The sequence below is a fragment of the Toxorhynchites rutilus genome, chromosome 3 (genome assembly GCF_029784135.1).
Source record: "Toxorhynchites rutilus septentrionalis strain SRP chromosome 3, ASM2978413v1, whole genome shotgun sequence".
NCBI lineage: Eukaryota > Metazoa > Arthropoda > Insecta > Diptera > Culicidae > Toxorhynchites > Toxorhynchites rutilus.
Genome location: NC_073746.1, coordinates 328,166,189 through 328,187,384, shown reverse-complemented (window position 1 = coordinate 328,187,384; position 21,196 = coordinate 328,166,189). Strand labels below are relative to the sequence as shown.

General features: G+C 37.8%; 2 protein-coding genes across 13 annotated transcripts in view; both read right to left on the bottom strand.

Moving 5' to 3' along the window:
• The window catches only part of LOC129778321 (uncharacterized protein CG43867), a 589,722-nt gene that overhangs the window by 458,943 nt on the left and 109,583 nt on the right, over positions 1 to 21,196 (bottom strand). The window lies entirely within an intron of this gene.
• LOC129774561 (uncharacterized) lies at positions 180 to 19,573 on the bottom strand. Its single transcript, XM_055778322.1, has 3 exons — positions 17,566 to 19,573; positions 9,533 to 11,435; positions 180 to 2,186 (listed from the first exon to the last, which is right to left on the bottom strand). Exons 1-3 carry the CDS (start codon positions 19,509 to 19,511, stop codon positions 180 to 182), a joined length of 5,856 nt encoding a protein of 1,951 aa, XP_055634297.1. The 5' UTR covers positions 19,512 to 19,573.

Here is a 21,196-nt window from a genome sequence, read left to right as displayed (position 1 = left end):
AACATTGGGGTTTTCCATTGAAACGAACATCCAGGGATGATTTTTTAAACGACGGAGAGTTTCGGAGCTTTTAACGAAGATAAAAATGTCATAAAATTATGTGGAGAGTAAATTCAAACAGTTGTATATTACATGATTTTTTTTTTATTAAAGCGATAAGATATATTGATATTATAAAACTAAAACATTTCATGCGCTCGAATAAAATCCTCCAGCATGCGAGGCACCTCATTCCGATAGGACACCCCTGACTTAACAATTACATTAGCGCTGAGACATTTGAGCGAAATTTGTTGGCCCAGACAAATATCATTCATCGAGATTCTCCTGAGCATGGACGATGGCCGGTCACCCAATAAATTCGGTAGATCCAGATGGGCACCGTGTTCGATCAAAGTGTGGATCACATCTTTCTCATAATTGAAAGGGTAGGCGGCAAGAAGCAATGGCGTGGATCTGGTATTGTCCCTCGCATTGACTGGTGCGCCACAGTCCAACAGCAACTTTGTAACAGGTAGATTGGGGAAGAATCTTTTTGTGTCTACTTCATCCGTGAAATAATCGCTTTTCATCAAACCCATGTTCGAAACGGACATATGCAGTAGCGTTTCGTTGGTTTGTACACTTCGAATGTTGTTCAGGACAAGACCAAGGACGGAGCTTTCGATCAATTTGTGGTCATCCTTGGTTTTAGCTACGGAGAGCAAGATGCACATCAGGTGCAGCAGACAACGGAGTATACAATCGTAGTTTTTTTGCTGTGACCTATTGACCGGTTGAATACTAAGTAGCTGCTGAATCTCAGAAATGTTGGATGTCAATAGTTGGAACATGGTGTAGGCATCCTTAAATTGTGGTACCATTGGGTCATTATCATCCATTAAATTCACCATCAATTTCACGATGGCCCTCACTGTGTCGCAGGTATCACTGTGCAATATGGTATGCTTTTGAACTCTCACTCGCAATGCCAGCATCCATAGATCTATACAAACCTGGTAGCGTCTGGTTACTTTGTAGAAATCTCCTCGTTCCATTAATCGATGTAAAGTAACCTTGTGATCGATCCCCAATAACCTCTCCTGTATCAATAAACCCTGCATCCGCAATGCATCCACATCCCAAGCGGATGCGTTCAGTTCGTCGATTGTGGCGAACTCGACCATGTTTCCATAAGCGGGTCGTGGTGGGATTTGCGATCTCTCTTGGATGTTATTGTTTTTATTCGTCCTCGCATCATAAGCCAATCGCCAGTGAAGAAGAACGTCTTGTGTATCGTAATGGAAATGAATTAATGTTGATCCCATCAGCTCGATAGCTTCGATCCATCTTTCTCGAGGGTAGTTTATTCTGCTCAGAAGATATTCCACTACCTCTAGTGACCCTGTTATACATGCTAGCTGAAGAGGGTCATCCCCATAACGACTTCTGGCGAACGGATCGGCTCCATGATCCAGTAACAATCGAATTGTTCCGTAACTTAGACTCTCAACTGCATAATGTAGAGCGGTTTTGTCGTACACATCGCGTGCATTAACGTCAGCCCCTTTTCTGATGAGATAACTACATATAGGCGCTGATTCGATCGAATCGATGAGGTAAGTTGCACCATCGAAGCTTGGCTTTCGAATGTTCGCTCCGTTCTCTACCAAATATTGAACGATTTCGAGATCTTTGTTAGTGCAGGCAACCTCAAGAGCTGAAGAGCCGATCCCGGAGACAGCATTCACATTACACCCCAGTCTGACAAGACATTTCACGAGATGAAGATGACCTGCGCCACAGGCAGCACACAGTGGAGTCACGTTGTGTACCGTATAATCCTCGAACTCCTCATCCTTCCGATCCGCATAGTCAAATAGTATACCCCGCTGTTCGATGTTGGCGTCACACTTTGTTATCAGATACTCGGCGATTTCAACGTTTCCTTTGCAACAGGCAGTGAACAGGGATGAACAGCCGTTATATTCTGCTTCCACAAGCTGCTTGCGGATATGCCGGGGCAAACTATTGAGCCGAGTCCGGAGATTTTTGGACAGCGGTCCGTCCTGTGAGCTGACTTCTCGGAATACATCATAGCGAATATGCTCAAATTCTTCGTCGATCAGTTGATTTTGGTTGATGGGATTCATGATTGAGTTAAGTAATAGATTTAAGTCGGAATGACTGAAAGGCTTGCTTTCGGACTTGTGTTATCAAGTAGTTCAAATAAACTGTAACAAACTTGTTGAAATGCTGTCTATTTATACACATATACACCTACCTGCAGTATCTAGAACTGTTACCTGCGATGAACTGGGGTAGCTTTTTGAATTAAATAACTACCTAACTGTGCTAAATTGTATCCATAATGGCACTGTCAACAGAAAAACATGCAGGCACCCTCTCACTGATTTCCGATGTGGATTCCGAAGAGCGATTAGGCTTGAACTTTGCTAAGGAGGCTGAATAGAATCTTCAGATTTAGTTTGTTGAACATGACTTATTCTGAATACTCAATTTGACGCTTTCGAACGGTTCGAAAATTGTGGTCTTCAGTCGTTCAAAAGTTGGGTCATCCATAGATTTCGAACTCAACTACTGATGGAAATGTCTAGAGGTGTGTTATCACGTGATCTGAAACAGAATTAAGCGAATCGTTCTCAAAATAAAGTCATGTTTCCCTGAGCTAATTAATCGTAGAACGCTGAACTTTGCAATACAACAATATAATTATTATATGCTACTTAAGGCTTGGTATTTTATAAAATGTATATGGTATGTGTATGTGCTCCCTTGGCCGAGTGGTTAGCGTCATAACTAACATGCCGGGTGTTCGGGTTCGATTCCCGTTCTGGTCGGGGGAATTTTTCGTCAAAGAAATTTCCTCCGACTTGCACTGTGATCACGCGTATTCTAGAGCTTGCCACTCAAAATGCATTCAAGGCGTGTTATTTGGCATAGAAATCTCAACTAAGTACTAATAAAAATGACGCAAGTAATACTACGTTGAGACGGCGAAGTTCCTCTAGGAACGTTAGTGCCATTGAAGAAGAAGAAGAAGATATGGTATGTGTTAAAATGTGATAAAGGTGTTATTTCCATGAAACAAATGAACAAAAGAGCGATATTGTTTCCTTTACTTGAGGGAACATTTTCTAGCTCTGTTTCAATCGACTACTGGTCGAGTTTTTAAGTTTTTTTTTCTATTTTTTTCTACTATACAGCGAGGGCTCGGTTATATACAGTTTCTGATTTCTTTTCACTGTATATAATCGAGTCAAAAACAAATTTTTTTTATTCGTTTTTTTTGCGTGTATTGCATGTAGGAGGAATTTGAATTTTGATTCATCCCCTTAAAGTCAGAAAATACCTTTCTCACACGAAAAAAAATAAATTTATCTAGATTCTCTCAGAAAGTGTTAAAAATAGAATCCAGAAATGCAAATCTATTGCAGGATCTGAATTGTGTACTGAAATATGTGATGAGTCTTGTAAAATGTGATAATCAGTTTTGAAGATTAGGCTCTTCAATATATTGATTTGTTTTTCTATGGAAAATTTCTAGAAGTGGGTACGAATTCCTATGTCAATATTCTACTTAAGGTGGTTTCCGTAGCCACAATGGTTATGTTTCTCCTTATTAGGCGAACGATCGCGTGTTCAATCCCAGGACTCTTTATTGATTGATCTTCTGACAGGCCTTTTCCAAGGCCTGAGGATTTAAGCCTGTACAGCTCGGACTCGATTATATATAGTTTGGAAAACTTTTTTTTATATTTCAAATACGACTTATTTCAAGAAGAAATGTAACCTTTCAACGTTAAGGTGCAATTTAAGTGGCTATAACATGTACAGTGGGTTAAAAATCGTGATTTTTGAAGATTTTGCTTGAATTTTCACCAGGAATTGTTTATATTGATATTGCGGCCAAATTAATTAAGATAGAAGTTGGGTGTCAAAGAACAAATTGTAGAGCGATTAGAGAGTTTCAATTTAATTGATAGAAACAATCTAGTTTAATATAAATTTTTAGGATGATATTAATAATAATACATTAAAAATTATTAACTTTTAAGTTTTTCACTTCCAAAATGTTATTAAAATCCACTAATTTAGATGTTCCACTAGTATATCCTGTACTAAATTTCCTCATCTTTCAAATGAAAGCAACATAATCGTCTTTTGTAGCGTACTTATTAATGTAGCGCCAGTTTGAGGTAACAAAGTCCGAAACAAACAAAAAGTTCTATAACTCTGTCATTGTTGAAATTCGAACATATTCTTAGAAGGAGTTTTTCCATCAAATATGATCCTCTATCACCTCCTGAAATAATTCGAATTTTTTATGTGAGAATGGTATTTTATGACTTTAAGGGGATGAATCAAAAATTAATTTCATCTTTGATATTAATAAAACGAAAAATATATGTATGAAAAACAAATAATTTTTTTTTTCTGACTCGATTATATACAGTGAAAGAAATCGGAGACTGAAATGATCGAGTGCGCCCTGTAATAGTTATCTTGGCTTTCTTTTGAGGTTGACATACACACGGTCACGGGGGATTATTTAGGTTTTTCTACCACCACCGTAATTCCACATTTAAAAAAAAAACAATAACTTCGGTTAATGGTAACCGCTCAATTAACATTAGCCAACACATAAAAAAACAACAACAATGTATGCGTGTGATGTAAAAATAAACCAGGCGGCATGAGAACCAACACTCTGTATCATTTCATCGAGTTGCTTGGAATTGAAGTTGCGAACAAAATAGCACCGGGATTTGATGTTAACTGCTCGTTGGCAGCAGCAAGGCTGTGTAATGGAAAATTTGAATGCCCTGCTCTTACGCTCCGGCCGTTTCAATAGGTTGTCATCGGGCGGAGCTTAAATTGCGATAACTTGTTCGTTCTCTGCATTTGCATTTCGAGCGACCGATTTACGTGTGAATGATTCTCAGTGTAAATAAAAATAGTTCCGCACCGATACATAAGTTGCTCGTTATTGACGATATGGGTAGGTAAAGGACACAAATGAACAGAACAAATTTATGGGAACATGGAAATGCTTCCAGTTATCACAGCAGAAATAGTTATTAACGTTAAAATGATTTCATAAAAACGTCACCAGTTCACTGATTTGATACCTTTACTGAAGGACGGAGTCATACATCATAAATTAAACAAATTCATCCAACAGAGAGCATCTGAATAGTTACAAAGAAAGTTATGTGCTATTTTTTTCATATAGAAACAGAACAATAATCACAGCAAAACATAATATGTGCTTCCCAAACAGAGCCGTCGATAACGAGCACCTGACGTAGCGACGAGACAATGCCATTCTAGTCTCGCATTCAATGAACAGTCAACAGTCTTTCTTTTCGCAAATCAATTTGGACTTTTGCTTTGCAATGCCAAGCAGAGATGCCAACTTTCCTAATTTTTCAGGATATCCAAGACTTTTAAGCACGTTCCCTGATATTCTGACAAACACTCAGTTTTGCCTGATTTTTCTGAAATGATTCTAATGTTTCCAGGTTTTTGTACTTTTTACTTTATCAAAATAAAATTATCCGTGATAAATATACTGTTTTTCATACCAAAGTTTTCTCAACGTGACGAAGATGTCCTTTTGAAGAAAATCGTGACTTGTGATGAAAACAGATCATTCACAACAACGGTGAGTGGCAAAAACTTGATGTAAGCAAATTGAGTCCAAAATTCGGTCTTCGCCCGAAGAAAGTCATACTCTGTTTTTAGTGGTATTTGGAATAAGTTCTGTATTATGAGCTACTACTAAGAAACCTGTAATACAACAAGTGAGGCTCGCAACAGTTTTCGACGAGGAAGCAAACATGTTCTAGGAGGATAGAATATTTAAGCTGCGAACCTATTCCGTGGTTCAATCATTCTTAAGTTAATTCTTTCTCATATTCTTATTATGGATATAAAATTAACTTTCCGGACAACCCAATATGAACTATCCTGATTTCTCCTGATTGTCATTCTCATTCTTCCTAATTTTTGAAAATTATAATTGGCAACCCTGATGCCAAGGATGTCTAACAGGAAGATTTCCAGTGGGGTGTAAAATGAAAATCAAAAACCATGTACAAAATAATGAAAGATTTCGAATGCTTATAACTCGAATATTTCTTGATAGGTCGCAAAGATGTTTGCATCACTTGATTGGAAATATTTCTACGCATATATCACATTGAATTTTGTTTCTAAACGCGCCAAATCCCACGTTTTGATCAGTTCAATTTGTGCTCCTCAAATTGTACCGATCAAAAGGAGCGACTAAAGTAGTAACGAAATACAATTAAATATATCCATGTTCATGCTAAAACAAATCTAGCTATCCACATGGCATTTTATTCAAGAGAAATAAGAAAATGAAACCGTCATATGAATATTGGGCTCATTCTAGACAAACGCAGCCTCGGACCAGCTAGCGAGTAGACAACAGTCTTCTCTAATGCTGATATCACATTTAGCTAGACACAATGGAGAACATAACACACACTGCGCAGTTCCTGAAGAGAAGTGAAATATTGCATCCCAAGTCCTACCCCTTAGTGATTTAAAATAATATATAAAATATGCGATAAAATATAAAAAGTTCCCTCGCTAGGAGGATCCTTTCCCTTCGAAGTGTTGCCATAAATACTTTTCGAACTCGATTGAATTGATTCCAGGATCATGTCCGAAAAAGAACCTAATAGAACTAAAACAAAGGATCCATGGCCCTTAACATATTGCGGACCGCTCGCGTTCCGTCTGTTACGGATGGATCACGAAATAATCAGTGTTTTCTACACTTGAAGGTTAAATCCTTGGTTTCCCAAGAATCTAACAAGGCCCACCGATGCCTCGTCTTCGTCTCATCCACATCGAAGGAAACGATCTCATTCGTGGAATACGAACAAATGAAGCGTTCAAGTTTTCCCCAAAACGAGCGGTCATTAATGTGTTAAGGCGGGACCCCTGTCTGGAAGGTCGAAAAATAATGAATTTTCGTGGATTTTTTCGGATGTTACGAATAAAGTAAAGTGTTCGCGTATTTTGGCTATTGTTTAAGGTATGTTTGAAGATGTATTTTTTCGAGTGCACGAACAATGATTATTACGCTGTTGACAGCTGGATGTGTAGATGCTGTCTGAAAATCGGTATCTTGCTGGTGGTATCGGCTCTGAAGCAACGGGGTGTCGTAGAACAAATTTCAATTAACTTTTTAAAAATTTAGGACAACACCTGAAGCGTTACATAGGGGTTTTTAAATTTTTTTTCAAAATTGCCAAAATGGTTGTTAAAAATGAATAATTTTTTCATGAAAAATCGCTGTTTAGAAGCTCATAAAAAATCGAAAAAACGAGACATCAAAAACGGCTATGTAACGCTTTAGATAATTCATTTTTACATGCTGATAAAAAATTTCAGTCAAATCGGTTGAGTAGATCCAGAGATATCGATACTACCAGTTGAAATAATATGGTTTCGAGGGAAAATTGTTTCAAAATTCGTACAGCAATACCATATACCTTGAGGTGACTTCATACTTTTGGCTGTAACTTTCCTATGAAATCAAATATCAAAAAAAAAATCTTTTAGGACAATATTTCTAAGGGCATAAGCTTTCCAAAAATGCAAAAAATCAAAAATTTTCGATTTTCCAGACCGAGGACCCCCTTTAAGGAGGATGGTTGTAATAGCAGTTATTCATGGTTATTATGCGAAGAAAGAAATAGATATACCCCTATGTCAGGAATTTCCTCTGTGACCTTCTCATGTTGAAAAATATATCGTCTAGTCGAGAAATATAAAGGGAGCTTCTCGGCGACTTTCTTAGGTTGCCAAAAACAACATCGGTGGAGACAATCGAAAGTCTTTTGAAATGTGATGAATAAAAATATATCGCTCGAGAATTTTCAAATGAGTTTTCTCAGTGGCCTTCTCAGATCAGAATGGATATTATTTAAGAAATCTCGTATCGCCGAATAGTTGAGAGTTCGGTCTTCAGAACCATATCACTCACCACAGTGAATCCTGATTCTTTTTACCCATTTCCTCTAACAATTTTTCTTTCCATGATAATCGCAAGGGAACCAAGTTATAGAGGCGACCCTTCTGACCGCGAATATCATACTAACAAACTAACTAACATACTAACTTCCTCTCCTTCTTCTGGTGACTGTAAGGACGTGGTCGGCGTCGTTTTTACTTAAATAGAATCATTCGAATTATCGAAACTGGGAATATCAAGCAAGTGTTTTTTTTGCAATTTCGCTGATTCAGGTTAATCACGGAGAGCGACTATGAAGTGTACAATCTATCCAAGCTCAAGCTCTGTACTTCTAGATTTCAAGGTTTCTAGGTTTCTAGTTTCTAGATTTCAATACTCGTATGCTGTTAAAATGTGTTTGGCAACTGGAGAAGATCGCTGAGAAACTCTTTCTATATACTCTAAAAGAGAAGGTCATAGGGGGAATTCCTGTCCTAAAGTTCCATCCATTTCTTTCTTTGTTCTTTGCATAATAACCATGGATAACAGCTATTACAAACATCCTTCTTATGAGCTTTGGAGCTTCTGCTCTGATTCTAGGTTCTTTTTCGGACATGCTACTATAGAGATCCATCATTCGCACCCGGAGTTAAAAAAACACGAAAAATGAAGACTTTAAAAAAACCTAAATTTAAAACTCAATAATATATCAAAAAATTTTCAAAATAATCAAACTCAACTCAAATAAAATTCAAAAACTCAAACAAAATCAAAAACTAAAACAAATTAAACTCGTTAACTGGTTATTTTAAATACAGTAGAGTAAAAATCGTGATTTTATATGAGACTAATATGAGACTCACCAGAAATTGTTTAAAATATTGCAACGAAATTAAAATGGATAGGAGTTGGGTGTTAAAGAACTAATTGTAGAGCGGTTAGAGAGCTTTAGAGGTTGATAGAAATAATCAAGTTTATTATGCTTTTTTTTTTTGAGATCCACTAATTTAGATATTTCACAGCTACATAAATGTACCAAATTTACTCATTATCATTATTTTCAATTTCTCATGTTCTCAATATTCCCAAATGGAAGCAACAGAATCGTTGTATGTAGCGTATTTTGAATTAGACAGTTAAAGGCAAAAAAATCCCAAAACAATAGAGAAAGTGATGTAGGACATAAACCATTCGAATGGACGTCCTACAGAAATATATGCAGGTTTTGGCCAATGTTAGATTTTTGGACAGTCATTTCCCGGAAATAATAATTCTTGAACATTGGGGTTTTCCATTGAAACGAACATCCAGGGATGATTTTTTAAACGACGGAGAGATTCGGAGCTTTTAACGAAGATAAAAATGTCATAAAATTATGTGGAGAGTAAATTCAAACAGTTGTATATTACATGATTTTTTTTTATTAAAGCGATAAGATATATTGATATTATAAAACTAAAACATTTCATGCGCTCGAATAAAATCCTCCAGCATGCGAGGCACCTCATTCCGATAGGACACCCCTGACTTAACAATTACATTAGCGCTGAGACATTTGAGCGAAATTTGTTGGCCCAGACAAATATCATTCATCGAGATTCTCCTGAGCATGGACGATGGCCGGTCACCCAATAAATTCGGTAGATCCAGATGGGCACCGTGTTCGATCAAAGTGTGGATCACATCTTTCTCATAATTGAAAGGGTAGGCGGCAAGAAGCAATGGCGTGGATCTGGTATTGTCCCTCGCATTGACTGGTGCGCCACAGTCCAACAGCAACTTTGTAACAGGTAGATTGGGGAAGAATCTTTTTGTGTCTACTTCATCCGTGAAATAATCACTTTTCATCAAACCCATGTTCGAAACGGACATATGCAGTAGCGTTTCGTTGGTTTGTACACTTCGAATATTGTTCAGGACAAGACCAAGGACGGAGCTTTCGATCAATTTGTGGTCATCCTTGGTTTTAGCTACGGAGAGCAAGATGCACATCAGGTGCAGCAGACAACGGAGTATACAATCGTAGTTTTTTTGCTGTGACCTATCGACCGGTTGAATACTAAGTAGCTGCTGAATCTCAGAAATGTTGGATGTCAATAGTTGGAACATGGTGTAGGCATCCTTAAATTGTGGTACCATTGGGTCATTATCATCCATTAAATTCACCATCAATTTCACGATGGCCCTCACTGTGTCGCAGGTATCACTGTGCAATATGGTATGCTTTTGAACTCTCACTCGCAATGCCAGCATCCATAGATCTATACAAACCTGGTAGCGTCTGGTTACTTTGTAGAAATCTCCTCGTTCCATTAATCGATGTAAAGTAACCTTGTGATCGATCCCCAATAACCTCTCCTGTATCAATAAACCCTGCATCCGCAATGCATCCACATCCCAAGCGGATGCGTTCAGTTCGTCGATTGTGGCGAACTCGACCATGTTTCCATAAGCAGGTCGTGGTGGGATTTGCGATTTCTCTTGGATGTTATTGTTTTTATTCGTCCTCGCATCATAAGCCAATCGCCAGTGAAGAAGAACGTCTTGTGTATCGTAATGGAAATGAATTAATGTTGATCCCATCAGCTCGATAGCTTCGATCCATCTTTCTCGAGGGTAGTTTATTCTGCTCAGAAGATATTCCACTACCTCTAGTGACCCTGTTATACATGCTAGCTGAAGAGGGTCATCCCCATAACGACTTCTGGCGAACGGATCGGCTCCATGATCCAGTAACAATCGAATTGTTCCGTAACTTAGACTCTCAACTGCATAATGTAGAGCGGTTTTGTCGTACACATCGCGTGCATTAACGTCAGCCCCTTTTCTGATGAGATAACTACATATAGGCGCTGATTCGATCGAATCGATGAGGTAAGTTGCACCATCGAAGCTTGGCTTTCGAATGTTCGCTCCGTTCTCTACCAAATATTGAACGATTTCGAGATCTTTGTTAGTGCAGGCAACCTCAAGAGCTGAAGAGCCGATCCCGGAGACAGCATTCACATTACACCCCAGTCTGACAAGACATTTCACGAGATGAAGATGACCTGCGCCACAGGCAGCACACAGTGGAGTCACGTTGTGTACCGTATAATCCTCGAACTCCTCATCCTTCCGATCCGCATAGTCAAATAGTATACCCCGCTGTTCGATGTTGGCGTCACACTTTGTTATCAGATACTCGGCGATTTCAACGTTTCCTTTGCAACAGGCAGTGAACAGGGATGAACAGCCGTTATATTCTGCTTCCACAAGCTGCTTGCGGATATGCCGGGGCAAACTATTGAGCCGAGTCCGGAGATTTTTGGACAGCGGTCCGTCCTGTGAGCTGACTTCTCGGAATACATCATAGCGAATATGCTCAAATTCTTCGTCGATCAGTTGATTTTGGTTGATGGGATTCATGATTGAGTTAAGTAATAGATTTAAGTCGGAATGACTGAAAGGCTTGCTTTCGGACTTGTGTTATCAAGTAGTTCAAATAAACTGTAACAAACTTGTTGAAATGCTGTCTATTTATACACATATACACCTACCTGCAGTATCTAGAACTGTTACCTGCGATGAACTGGGGTAGCTTTTTGAATTAAATAACTACCTAACTGTGCTAAATTGTATCCATAATGGCACTGTCAACAGAAAAACATGCAGGCACCCTCTCACTGATTTCCGATGTGGATTCCGAAGAGCGATTAGGCTTGAACTTTGCTAAGGAGGCTGAATAGAATCTTCAGATTTAGTTTGTTGAACATGACTTATTCTGAATACTCAATTTGACGCTTTCGAACGGTTCGAAAATTGTGGTCTTCAGTCGTTCAAAAGTTGGGTCATCCATAGATTTCGAACTCAACTACTGATGGAAATGTCTAGAGGTGTGTTATCACGTGATCTGAAACTGAATTAAGCGAATCGTTCTCAAAATAAAGTCATGTTTCCCTGAGCTATTTAATCGTAGAACGCTGAACTTTGCAATACAACAATATAATTATTTTATGCTACTTAAGGCTTGGTATTTTATAAAATGTATATGGTATGTGTATGTGCTCCCTTGGCCGAGTGGTTAGCGTCATAACTAACATGCCGGGTGTTCGGGTTCGATTCCCGTTCTGGTCGGGGGAATTTTTCGTCAAAGAAATTTCCTCCGACTTGCACTGTGATCACGCGTATTCTAGAGCTTGCCACTCAAAATGCATTCAAGGCGTGTTATTTGGCATAGAAATCTCAACTAAGTACTAATAAAAATGACGCAAGTAATACTACGTTGAGACGGCGAAGTTCCTCTAGGAACGTTAGTGCCATTGAAGAAGAAGAAGAAGATATGGTATGTGTTAAAATGTGATAAAGGTGTTATTTCCATGAAACAAATGAACAAAAGAGCGATATTGTTTCCTTTACTTGAGGGAACACTTTCTAGCTCTGTTTCAATCGACTACTGGTCGAGTTTTTAAGTTTTGTTTTCTATTTTTTTCTACTATACAGCGAGGGCTCGGTTATATACAGTTTCTGATTTCTTTTCACTGTATATAATCGAGTCAAAAACAAATTTTTTTTATTCGTTTTTTTTGCGTGTATTGCATGTAGGAGGAATTTGAATTTTGATTCATCCCCTTAAAGTCAGAAAATACCTTTCTCACACGAAAAAAAAAAATTATCTAGATTCTCTCAGAAAGTGTTAAAAATAGAATCCAGAAATGCAAATCTATTGCAGGATCTGAATTGTGTACCGAAATATGTGATGAGTCTTGTAAAATGTGATAATCAGTTTTGAAGATTAGGCTCTTCAATATATTGATTTGTTTTTCTATGGAAAATTTCTAGAAGTGGGTACGAATTCCTATGTCAATATTCTACTTAAGGTGGTTTCCGTAGCCACAATGGTTATGTTTCTCCTTATTAAGCGAACGATCGCGTGTTCAATCCCAGGACTCTTTATTGATTGATCTTCTGACAGGCCTTTTCCAAGGCCTGAGGATTTAAGCCTGTACAGCTCGGACTCGATTATATATAGTTTGGAAAACTTTTTTTTATATTTCAAATACGACTTATTTCAAGAAGAAATGTAACCTTTCAACGTTAAGGTGCAATTTAAGTGGCTATAACATGTACAGTGGGTTAAAAATCGTGATTTTTGAAGATTTTGCTTGAATTTTCACCAGGAATTGTTTATATTGATATTGCGGCCAAATTAATTAAGATAGAAGTTGGGTGTCAAAGAACAAATTGTAGAGCGATTAGAGAGTTTCAATTTAATTGATAGAAACAATCTAGTTTAATATAAATTTTTAGGATGATATTAATAATAATACATTAAAAATTATTAACTTTTAAGTTTTTCACTTCCAAAATGTTATTAAAATCCACTAATTTAGTCTCTAGTCTCGCATTCAATGAACAGTCAACAGTCTTTCTTTTCGCAAATCAATTTGGACTTTTGCTTTGCAATGCCAAGCAGAGATGCCAACTTTCCTAATTTTTCAGGATATCCAAGACTTTTAAGCACGTTCCCTGATATTCTGACAAACACTCAGTTTTGCCTGATTTTTCTGAAATGATTCTAATGTTTCCAGGTTTTTGTACTTTTTACTTTATCAAAATAAAATTATCCGTGATAAATATACTGTTTTTCATACCAAAGTTTTCTCAACGTGACGAAGATGTCCTTTTGAAGAAAATCGTGACTTGTGATGAAAACAGATCATTCACAACAACGGTGAGTGGCAAAAACTTGATGTAAGCAAATTGAGTCCAAAATTCGGTCTTCGCCCGAAGAAAGTCATACTCTGTTTTTAGTGGTATTTGGAATAAGTTCTGTATTATGAGCTACTACTAAGAAACCTGTAATACAACAAGTGAGGCTCGCAACAGTTTTCGACGAGGAAGCAAACATGTTCTAGGAGGATAGAATATTTAAGCTGCGAACCTATTCCGTGGTTCAATCATTCTTAAGTTAATTCTTTCTCATATTCTTATTATGGATATAAAATTAACTTTCCGGACAACCCAATATGAACTATCCTGATTTCTCCTGATTGTCATTCTCATTCTTCCTAATTTTTGAAAATTATAATTGGCAACCCTGATGCCAAGGATGTAGGACTACGTCTAACAGGAAGATTTCCAGTGGGGTGTAAAATAAAAATCAAAAACCTGAACATGTACAAAATAATGAAAGATTTCGAATGCTTATAACTCGAATATTTCTTGATAGGTCGCAAAGATGTTTGCATCACTTGATTGGAAATATTTCTACGCATATATCACATTGAATTTTGTTTCTAAACGAGCCAAATCCCACGTTTTGATCAGTTCAATTTGTGCTCCTCAAATTGTACCGATCAAAAGGAGCGACTAAAGTAGTAACGAAATACAATTAAATATATCCATGTTCATGCTAAAACAAATCTAGCTATCCACATGGCATTTTATTCAAGAGAAATAAGAAAATGAAACCGTCATATGAATATTGGGCTCATTCTAGACAAACGCAGCCTCGGACCAGCTAGCGAGTAGACAACAGTCTTCTCTAATGCTGATATCACATTTAGCTAGACACAATGGAGAACATAACACACACTGCGCAGTTCCTGAAGAGAAGTGAAATATTGCATCCCAAGTCCTACCCCTTAGTGATTTAAAATAATATATAAAATATGCGATAAAATATAAAAAGTTCCCTCGCTAGGAGGATCCTTTCCCTTCGAAGTGTTGCCATAAATACTTTTCGAACTCGATTGAATTGATTCCAGGATCATGTCCGAAAAAGAACCTAATAGAACTAAAACAAAGGATCCATGGCCCTTAACATATTGCGGACCGCTCGCGTTCCGTCTGTTACGGATGGATCACGAAATAATCAGTGTTTTCTACACTTGAAGGTTAAATCCTTGGTTTCCCAAGAATCTAACAAGGCCCACCGATGCCTCGTCTTCGTCTCATCCACATCGAAGGAAACGATCTCATTCGTGGAATACGAACAAATGAAGCGTTCAAGTTTTCCCCAAAACGAGCGGTCCTTAATGTGTTAAGGCGGGACCCCTGTCTGGAAGGTCGAAAAATAATGAATTTTCGTGGATTTTTTCGGATGTTACGAATAAAGTAAAGTGTTCGCGTATTTTGGCTATTGTTTAAGGTATGTTTGAAGATGTATTTTTTCGAGTGCACGAACAATGATTATTACGCTGTTGACAGCTGGATGTGTAGATGCTGTCTGAAAATCGGTATCTTGCTGGTGGTATCGGCTCTGAAGCAACGGGGTGTCGTAGAACAAATTTCAATTAACTTTTTAAAAATTTAGGACAACACCTGAAGCGTTACATAGGGGTTTTTAAATTTTTTTTCAAAATTGCCAAAATGGTTGTTAAAAATGAATAATTTTTTCATGAAAAATCGCTGTTTAGAAGCTCATAAAAAATCGAAAAAACGAGACATCAAAAACGGCTATGTAACGCTTTAGATAATTCATTTTTACATGCTGATAAAAAATTTCAGTCAAATCGGTTGAGTAGATCCAGAGATATCGATACTACCAGTTGAAATAATATGGTTTCGAGGGAAAATTGTTTCAAAATTCGTACAGCAATACCATATACCTTGAGGTGACTTCATAGTTTTGGCTGTAACTTTCCTATGAAATCAAATATCAAAAAAAAATCTTTTAGGACAATATTTCTAAGGGCATAAGCTTTCCAAAAATGCAAAAAACCAAAATTTGATTCTTTCGATTTTCCAGACCGAGGTCCCCCTTTAAGGAGGATGGTTGTAATAGCAGTTATTCATGGTTATTATGCGAAGAAAGAAATAGATATACCCCTATGTCAGGAATTTCCTCTGCGACCTTCTCATGTTGAAAAATATATCGTCTAGTCGAGAAATATAAAGGGAGCTTCTCGGCGACTTTCTTAGGTTGCCAAAAACAACATCGGTGGAGACAATCGAAAGTCTTTTGAAATGTGATGAATAAAAATATATCGCTCGAGAATTTTCAAATGAGTTTTCTCAGTGGCCTCAGATCAGAATGGATATTATTTTAGAAATCTCGTATCGCCGAATAGTTGAGAGTTCGGTCTTCAGAACCATATCACTCACCACAGTGAATCCTGATTCTTTTTACCCATTTCCTCTAACAATTTTTCTTTCCATGATAATCGCAAGGGAACCAAGTTATAGAGGCGACCCTTCTGACCGCGAATATCATACTAACAAACTAACTAACATACTAACTTCCTCTCCTTCTTCTGGTGACTGTAAGGACGTGGTCGGCGTCGTTTTTACTTAAATAGAATCATTCGAATTATCGAAACTGGGAATATCAAGCAAGTGTGTTTTTTTGCAATTTCGCTGATTCAGGTTAATCACGGAGAGCGACTATGAAGTGTACAATCTACCCAAGCTCAAGCTCTGTACTTCTAGATTTCAAGGTTTCTAGGTTTCTAGTTTCTAGATTTCAATACTCGTATCATGTTTAAATGTGTTCGGCAACTGGAGAAGATCGCTGAGAAACTCTTTCTATATACTCTAAAAGAGAAGGTCATAGGGGGAATTCCTGTCCTAAAGTTCCATCCATTTCTTTCTTTGGTCTTTGCATAATAACCATGGATAACAGCTATTACAAACATCCTTCTTATGAGCTTTGGATCTTCTGCTCTGATTCTAGGTTCTTTTTCGGACATGCTACTATAGAGATCCATCATTCGCACGCGGAGTTAAAAAAACACGAAAAATGAAGACTTTAAAAAAAAACCTAAACTTAAAACTCAATAATATATCAAAAATTTAAAAATAATCAAACTCAACTCAAATAAAATTCAAAAACTCAAACAAAATCAAAAACTAAAACAAATTAAACTCGTTAACTGGTTATTTTAAATACAGTAGAGTAAAGATCGTGATTTTATATGAGACTAATATGAGACTCACCAGAAATTGTTTAAAATATTGCAACGAAATTAAAATGGATAGGAGTTGGGTGTTAAAGAACTAATTGTAGAGCGGTTAGAGAGCTTTAGAGGTTGATAGAAATAATCAAGTTTATTATGCATTTTTTTTTTTTGAGAAAATTTATAAGCCACTAAATTTTAAGTTCTTTACTTTTAAAATTACTCGTATCCACTAATTTAGATATTTCACAGCTACATAAATGTACCAAATTTACTCATTATCATTATTTTCAATTTCTCATGTTCTCAATATTCCCAAATGGAAGCAACAGAATCGTTGTATGTAGCGTATTTTGAATTAGACAGTTAAAGGCAAAAAAATCCCAAAACAATAGAGAAAGTGATGTAGGACATAAACCATTCGAATGGACGTCCTACAGAAATATATGCAGGTTTTGGCCAATGTTAGATTTTTGGACAGTCATTTCCCGGAAATAATAATTCTTGAACATTGGGGTTTTCCATTGAAACGAACATCCAGGGATGATTTTTTAAACGACGGAGAGTTTCGGAGCTTTTAACGAAGATAAAAATGTCATAAAATTATGTGGAGAGTAAATTCAAACAGTTGTATATTACATGATTTTTTTTTTATTAAAGCGATAAGATATATTGATATTATAAAACTAAAACATTTCATGCGCTCGAATAAAATCCTCCAGCATGCGAGGCACCTCATTCCGATAGGACACCCCTGACTTAACAATTACATTAGCGCTGAGACATTTGAGCGAAATTTGTTGGCCCAGACAAATATCATTCATCGAGATTCTCCTGAGCATGGACGATGGCCGGTCACCCAATAAATTCGGTAGATCCAGATGGGCACCGTGTTCGATCAAAGTGTGGATCACATCTTTCTCATAATTGAAAGGGTAGGCGGCAAGAAGCAATGGCGTGGATCTGGTATTGTCCCTCGCATTGACTGGTGCGCCACAGTCCAACAGCAACTTTGTAACAGGTAGATTGGGGAAGAATCTTTTTGTGTCTACTTCATCCGTGAAATAATCGCTTTTCATCAAACCCATGTTCGAAACGGACATATGCAGTAGCGTTTCGTTGGTTTGTACACTTCGAATATTGTTCAGGACAAGACCAAGGACGGAGCTTTCGATCAATTTGTGGTCATCCTTGGTTTTAGCTACGGAGAGCAAGATGCACATCAGGTGCAGCAGACAACGGAGTATACAATCGTAGTTTTTTTGCTGTGACCTATTGACCGGTTGAATACTAAGTAGCTGCTGAATCTCAGAAATGTTGGATGTCAATAGTTGGAACATGGTGTAGGCATCCTTAAATTGTGGTACCATTGGGTCATTATCATCCATTAAATTCACCATCAATTTCACGATGGCCCTCACTGTGTCGCAGGTATCACTGTGCAATATGGTATGCTTTTGAACTCTCACTCGCAATGCCAGCATCCATAGATCTATACAAACCTGGTAGCGTCTGGTTACTTTGTAGAAATCTCCTCGTTCCATTAATCGATGTAAAGTAACCTTGTGATCGATCCCCAATAACCTCTCCTGTATCAATAAACCCTGCATCCGCAATGCATCCACATCCCAAGCGGATGCGTTCAGTTCGTCGATTGTGGCGAACTCGACCATGTTTCCATAAGCGGGTCGTGGTGGGATTTGCGGTCTCTCTTGGATGTTATTGTTTTTATTCGTCCTCGTATCATAAGCCAATCGCCAGTGAAGAAGAACGTCTTGTGTATCGTAATGGAAATGAATTAATGTTGATCCCATCAGCTCGATAGCTTCGATCCATCTTTCTCGAGGGTAGTTTATTCTGCTCAGAAGATATTCCACTACCTCTAGTGACCCTGTTATACATGCTAGCTGAAGAGGGTCATCCCCATAACGACTTCTGGCGAACGGATCGGCTCCATGATCCAGTAACAATCGAATTGTTCCGTAACTTAGACTCTCAACTGCATAATGTAGAGCGGTTTTGTCGTACACATCGCGTGCATTAACGTCAGCCCCTTTTCTGATGAGATAACTACATATAGGCGCTGATTCGATCGAATCGATGAGGTAAGTTGCACCATCGAAGCTTGGCTTTCGAATGTTCGCTCCGTTCTCTACCAAATATTGAACGATTTCGAGATCTTTGTTAGTGCAGGCAACCTCAAGAGCTGAAGAGCCGATCCCGGAGACAGCATTCACATTACACCCCAGTCTGACAAGACATTTCACGAGATGAAGATGACCTGCGCCACAGGCAGCACACAGTGGAGTCACGTTGTGTACCGTATAATCCTCGAACTCCTCATCCTTCCGATCCGCATAGTCAAATAGTATACCCCGCTGTTCGATGTTGGCGTCACACTTTGTTATCAGATACTCGGCGATTTCAACGTTTCCTTTGCAACAGGCAGTGAACAGGGATGAACAGCCGTTATATTCTGCTTCCACAAGCTGCTTGCGGATATGCCGGGGCAAACTATTGAGCCGAGTCCGGAGATTTTTGGACAGCGGTCCGTCCTGTGAGCTGACTTCTCGGAATACATCATAGCGAATATGCTCAAATTCTTCGTCGATCAGTTGATTTTGGTTGATGGGATTCATGATTGAGTTAAGTAATAGATTTAAGTCGGAATGACTGAAAGGCTTGCTTTCGGACTTGTGTTATCAAGTAGTTCAAATAAACTGTAACAAACTTGTTGAAATGCTGTCTATTTATACACATATACACCTACCTGCAGTATCTAGAACTGTTACCTGCGATGAACTGGGGTAGCTTTTTGAATTAAATAACTACCTAACTGTGCTAAATTGTATCCATAATGGCACTGTCAACAGAAAAACATGCAGGTACCCTCTCACTGATTTCCGATGTGGATTCCGAAGAGCGATTAGGCTTGAACTTTGCTAAGGAGGCTGAATAGAATCTTCAGATTTAGTTTGTTGAACATGACTTATTCTGAATACTCAATTTGACGCTTTCGAACGGTTCGAAAATTGTGGTCTTCAGTCGTTCAAAAGTTGGGTCATCCATAGATTTCGAACTCAACTACTGATGGAAATGTCTAGAGGTGTGTTATCACGTGATCTGAAACTGAATTAAGCGAATCGTTCTCAAAATAAAGTCATGTTTCCCTGAGCTATTTAATCGTAGAACGCTGAACTTTGCAATACAACAATATAATTATTATATGCTACTTAAGGCTTGGTATTTTATAAAATGTATATGGTATGTGTATGTGCTCCCTTGGCCGAGTGGTTAGCGTCATAACTAACATGCCGGGTGTTCGGGTTCGATTCCCGTTCTGGTCGGGGGAATTTTTCGTCAAAGAAATTTCCTCCGACTTGCACTGTGATCACGCGTATTCTAGAGCTTGCCACTCAAAATGCATTCAAGGCGTGTTATTTGGCATAGAAATCTCAACTAAGTACTAATAAAAATGACGCAAGTAATACTACGTTGAGACGGCGAAGTTCCTCTAGGAACGTTAGTGCCATTGAAGAAGAAGAAGAAGATATGGTATGTGTTAAAATGTGATAAAGGTGTTATTTCCATGAAACAAATGAACAAAAGAGCGATATTGTTTCCTTTACTTGAGGGAACACTTTCTAGCTCTGTTTCAATCGACTACTGGTCGAGTTTTTAAGTTTTTTTTTCTATTTTTTTCTACTATACAGCGAGGGCTCGGTTATATACAGTTTCTGATTTCTTTTCACTGTATATAATCGAGTCCAAAACAAATTTTTTTTATTCGTTTTTTTTGCGTGTATTGCGTGTAGGAGGAATTTGAATTTTGATTCATCCCCTTAAAGTCAGAAAATACCTTTCTCACACGAAAAAAATAAATTTATCTAGATTCTCTCAGAAAGTGTTAAAAATAGAATCCAGAAATGCAAATCTATTGCAGGATCTGAATTGTGTACTGAAATATGTGATGAGTCTTGTAAAATGTGATAATCAGTTTTGAAGATTAGGCTCTTCAATATATTGATTTGTTTTTCTATGGAAAATTTCTAGAAGTGGGTACGAATTCCTATGTCAATATTCTACTTAAGGTGGTTTCCGTAGCCACAATGGTTATGTTTCTCCTTATTAGGCGAACGATCGCGTGTTCAATCCCAGGACTCTTTATTGATTGATCTTCTGACAGGCCTTTTCCAAGGCCTGAGGATTTAAGCCTGTACAGCTCGGACTCGATTATATATAGTTTGGAAAACTTTTTTTTATATTTCAAATACGACTTATTTCAAGAAGAAATGTAACCTTTCAACGTTAAGGTGCAATTTAA